We start from the raw sequence: 5,513 nt of genomic DNA, 5'->3' as shown, positions 1-5,513 counted from the left end.
TCTCAAAAAAAAAAAGATAATTAGGGACTTGGAAGGACAAAGATTGAAGCATTGGTGACAATGAGTTTTGGGGAAAAATATGTAGATGAACTACAGAAAATGAGCCAGAGTGTAAGAATATTTGTGCTTAATATGAATACTCACCAAACTATCATCAGGAAGGTTATCAAATAAATATGAAGGTATGAAACAACTTCTTTCACCAGGCACTACATTGCTTGCTCAGAAGGCTAATAAACAGCAACATTGGTGGTAGCAGTAGAGAATACATATAGGTTTAGCAACATGTTGGACTTTACCACTGTCCCTTACCAAAGCCTATTTAGCTGTCAAGACTATTAGGTGTCCAACACACAAGCAACAAGGACCAAGGCTAAGCACAAAATAACATATCCTGGGTGAATAAACCAGTCACCTTTTGTCAGACTTGTTGATTTTACCGAAGCTCCTCTATGATAAAGGCAACAAGGAATGTTGTAAATGGAATCTAGCTTTATATCCTTGAATTACATTTGCTTGACCTGACATCATGTTTCTCTGATCACCACTCTCCGTGGGTACATTGAATGCCTTATACATACTGCCATAATATCCTGTTCTACATCCTTCTATTCAAAGAACTTGTTGTATAACAAATGAGTAGATATTCACTGGACTCACCTGGTCCACCATTTATCCTATCACTAACCAAAATTATTATTATTATAGAATGGCGAATATTTTATTAAAGACTCAATCACAGTGCCAGCTGGAGACAATGGCTTATAAGGTTGTACTCATGCCAGAGGATGTGGTGGTGTATCCTCTGAACTAGTAACTAAGTATAAGCTTGTCTGGTGTCTCCCATATAAAAAATACAACAATCTTTGATCTTTGTTATGAATGTTGAAGTGACTCCTTTTGTCATTACATCTAATGATCCACTCCAAATATTTGTCTCTTGTCTCTGAGATTCTAGGTTTTTGCAGAATTAGTACCCAAGGGGAGAGCCTCAACAATATTTCATTTTATGATCCATCCTTTGTTAGAGGATGAAAGACTTCTAACTGGCCTTTTAGGTTGCCTGAGACCTTTAGACAAACAGTCAAAAATTTAAAATTTAAAATGTGGCACACTGTTGCATGGGGTAGTAAATCTTGACCTTAAAACTGGTATTTGTAAGAAAAACAGAAAGAATTCAGGGATCCCCTTTGATGGCTCTTAATTCTATACAGTCCTATAAATATTCATGAAGACTAGCCAGGAGTGGTGGTGCACACCTGTAATTCCAGCTACTCCAGAGGCTGAGGAAGAGAATGACTTGAACCTGGGAGGCGGAGGTTGCAGTGAGCTGAGATCATGCCACTTCACTCCAGCCTGGGTGACAGAGCAAGACTCTGTCTCAAAAAAAAAAAAAACAAAGAAAAAAATTAATGAAGACTAATTGCCAAAACTTGGAAGCAACCAAGATGTCCTTCAATAGGTGATTACATAAGCAAACTGTGGTATATTCATACAGTGGAATATTATTCAGTGCTAAAAGGAAAAAACTATCAAGCCACAAAAAGATACAGAAAAAACAAATACATTTTGCTAAGTGAAAGAAGCCAGTCTGAAAAGGGTACATACTGTGATTTCAACTATATGACATTCTGCAAAAGGCCAAACTATAAAGACAGTAAAAAGATCAGTGGTTATCTTTGCAGACGCCGCCGTCGCTGGGAGCCCTGTACTATCAGCCATGGTCAAACCCATCGTGTTTTTTGACATCGCCGTCGACGCCAAGCCCTCGGGCTGCGTCTCCATCAAACTGTTTGCAGACAAGATTCCAAAGACAGCAGAAAAGTTTCATGCTCTGAGCACTGGAGAGAAAGGATTTTGTTATAAGGGTTCCTGCTTTCACAGAATTATTCCAAGGTTTATGTGTCAGGGTGGTGACTTCACACACCATAATGGCACTGGTGGCAAGTCCATCTATGGGGAGAAATTTCATGATGAGAACCTCATCCGAAAGCATACAGGTTCTGGCATCTTGTCCATGGCAAATGCTGGACCCAACACAAATGGTTCCCAGTTTTTCATCTGCACTGCCAAGACTGAGTGTTTGGATGGCAAGCATGTGGTCTTTGGCAAGGTGAAAGAACGCATGAATATTGTGGAAGCCATGGAGCACTTTGGGTACAGGAATGGCAAGACCAGCAAGAAGATCACTATTGCTGACTGTGGACAATTCTAATGAGTTTGACTTGTGTTTTATTTTAACCACCAGACCCATTCCTTCTGTAGCTCAGGAGAACACCCCTCCACCCAATTTGCTTGCAATATCCTAGAATCTTTGTGCTCTTGCTGCAGTTCCCTTTGGGTTCCATGTTTCCCTTGTTCCCTTCCGTGCTAGCTGGATTGCAGAGTTGAGTTAAGTTTATGATTATGAAATAAAAACCAAGTAACAACAACAACAACAAAAAGATCAGTGGTTGCCAGGGGTTTGGGGATGGGTAGGGAGATAAATAGTTCTGAAACAGGCGATTTTTAGGGGATTGAAAATAGTTTGGTAATAATGTAATGATGGGTACATGACATTATGCATTTTGCAAAACTCATAGGCCTGTACCACACAAAGAGTGAACCCTAATGTAAGCTGGGGGTGGGATAAAGGTGAGAGTATATGAGAACTCTGTACTTTCTGCTCGATCTTTCCATAAAGCTAAAACAGCTCAAAAAATAAAGTCTATTATTTTTTTAAATGAAAGAAATTAACAATGACCATAGCACGCTCACACAAATAGATTATCGAGGACATTTCTCTGTCAGGAATGAATATTGGGTCATCTCACAAGGTAAAACCCTGACTAGCAGAGGTGTTAGCTGAGGGCACATGGCTGTAGATGCCAACAGTGACCTGATGGCCACTTGCAGAAGGGAGAGCCTTGACATCCAAACACATTGTTTCTCGTGTATTGTCTTGTGCATACTTATGTATCTTAACAAGTTTCCTTCTTTCCTCTCCATTTATCCCTCTTTTTAAAACAGGGCTTATTGAGGATGATTAACTTAATTTTTAAGTGATATGTGGCAGAATGTCAAGAGAGTATAGTGGAGAACTTCGTAAGGAATGGACATAACCCAGAATTCTTAGACTCAGAGTACATGCTGTGATTGAGAATTTTTTATTGTTTCATTGTTCAAGAGATTGTAGGTACATGTTCAATTATTAGAGAAATAGTTGCACTCTGTTAGAAGGAAGCTTGGGTCTTTTGTGTTTACTTTCAAAAGGGAAAGTTTATATTGATATTGAACAAGTTAAAGCATGCATATTTATTATTTGATGTTTGTTTCTGTGTTTGAGGAATTCCTCAGCCTATCAGTTTTGACGAAAACAAGAAACCACCTCCTGCTTTAGAAGCTAAAATGCCAAATGCTTGCTTTCTCAGCCTCCTTTGCAGCTAGGGTACAAGCATATGATTTAGGTTTTGCCAATCTGTTTGCCAGTGCTGAATTTTGACTTTGGAATTAATAAAAAAAGAAGCAGATTCAGTTATGCTTTCTCTTGTTTCTGGTGGAGGCCATGTAGCAGCTGCTACAATATCTGTTGCATAGGGAACAAGTGGGAGTGGTGCTGGTGGCTTTGCAGTTAGCCTAGGATTGAGCAATTGCTGCAACTGTTGCTCTCTGCAGCTTCAGCGTTACTTCTTACTGGTGGTGACAGTGGTTTCCTCCCTGGATGAGTTCTACAGCATGGTTTGGGGTACATTTCCTGGCTGCCTAGCTTTGATCTGGCTTTCTAGCCTTCTCAACAGTTCTACAAGTTCCCCACTATTTCTGTGATAAAACTATTTATTGTTAATGTCAGCCATAACTGGCTTCTGTGGTTTATATTTTTTTAAAATTCCAAGATATACAAATGTAACAGATAGCTCAACAAACATATGTCTTTTTAAATTAAGATATATTCTGTGTCACATGAAGTACAATGGACAAAATTCAACAAATTGAATTGCGCTAAAGACCAAAGATATATTAAGCCTGGCTAGTCTTAAAAATGTAACTGGATACAGCCAGGCATGGTGGCTCATGCCTATAATCCCAGCACTTTGGGATCCTGAGGCGGGCAGATCACCTGAAGTCAGGAGTTTGAGACCAGCCTGGCCAGCATGGTGAAACCCCATCTCTACTAAAAATACAAAAATTAGCTGGGCGTGGTGGTATGCCCCTGTAATCCCAGCTACTCAGGAGGCTGAGGCAGGAGAATAACTTGAACCTGGGAGGCAGAGGTTGCAGTGAGCCGAGATCACGCCAATGCACTCCAGCCTTGGCAACAGAGGGAGAATTTGTTTCAAAATAAAAAAATAAAAATGTAACTGGATAGACCTCAGGTTCTTGAATAAGCAGAAAATAATTTAGGTAAAAACCAAATAATAAACCAACATTCTAAAAGGTTTAGTATTTGGAGGCCCAAATGTCTTAGCTAAAAGTGTTCATTCTAAACTCACAGGAAAAGTGAAATATGAAAATATATAGAAAAATCTTAGGCAGTATTTTTCAATTTTAAGCAACAACTATTTACAGGTTTTTCAATAGGCATTACATTAAAAATGAAATATATAGTTAATAAATATGAAAACTGTGGATATAATCAACACATTTATTTTACTTCTTGAAGTGTTAGCACGTGCTGTCTCAAATATCAACAGTGTACACGTGGGAAAAAATATTTTACATAGATTTTCTGCTACAGAAAACAGCCTCTCATTAGATATCCCAAGTTTTTTCATTTGGAACACACGCCCATTCCCCAGTATACTAGGGGTAATAATAATTTATAAAGTTTAATTACTTTTTACTACTAGAAAACTAATTTTATGTTTGGCACAAATTTCTGAAATGACATTCCACTGCAAAGAATAATACCTATATATGGCCAGAATTACTTTTTTTCTGTAACATTAAGATAATACTGGTCAGCCTGAGCAACAAAGTGATACCTCATCTCTACAAAAAATAAATAAATTAGATGGGTGTGGTGGTGATGAGGGTCTGTAGTCCCAGATACTCAAGAGGCTGAGGTGGGAGGATTCCTTGAGCCTAGGAGGTCGCAGTTGCAGTGAACTATGATCACACCACTGCCCTCCAGCCTGGGTAACAGAGCAAGATCCTGTCTCCAAAAAAAAAAAAAAAAAAAAAAAAAGATAATATTGGTATAATTCAGGGTTTTTGCCTCAATCCCCATGCTTCTCCATTTGACCCTCCCTGACTCCCTGATGAATTTTAGTTTGAATTTTTGCTCTAGTCCAGAAGTTAATTTAAAACATCTTAATAAAATTTCCACCTGCCTAGATATTTCTTGTTTGTTACACTTTAGTCCATGATTTCTATTGTCATTTACATTACCCCAAAAATATGACCTGCTGAATTTCTGCTGTCATGAATTGACTAACATATTTTGGGCCTAAAACCTTTACATTTAGAATCTTTTTGTTTGGAATTTGAAAATAATGTATGTCCTCCATTTATTGGTCAAAAGCAGTGCCTATTTA

The 5,513-nt window shown here is 38.4% G+C and overlaps 1 protein-coding gene across 1 annotated transcript; it reads left to right on the top strand.

Annotated features, from left to right (window-relative positions):
- The first annotated feature begins 792 nt into the window (after positions 1 to 792).
- On the top strand, positions 793 to 2,215 carry LOC100974954 (peptidyl-prolyl cis-trans isomerase A-like 4C). The gene has a single exon (XM_003827344.4). The coding sequence runs from the start codon at positions 1,721 to 1,723 to the stop codon at positions 2,213 to 2,215; it is 495 nt and encodes a 164-aa protein (XP_003827392.1). The 5' UTR covers positions 793 to 1,720.
- Positions 2,216 to 5,513: the final 3,298 nt, after the last annotated feature.

This window comes from Pan paniscus, chromosome 4 (genome assembly GCF_029289425.2).
Source record: "Pan paniscus chromosome 4, NHGRI_mPanPan1-v2.0_pri, whole genome shotgun sequence".
NCBI classification, from domain to species: Eukaryota; Metazoa; Chordata; class Mammalia; order Primates; family Hominidae; genus Pan; species Pan paniscus.
This window is presented reverse-complemented; position numbering and strand designations above follow the sequence as displayed.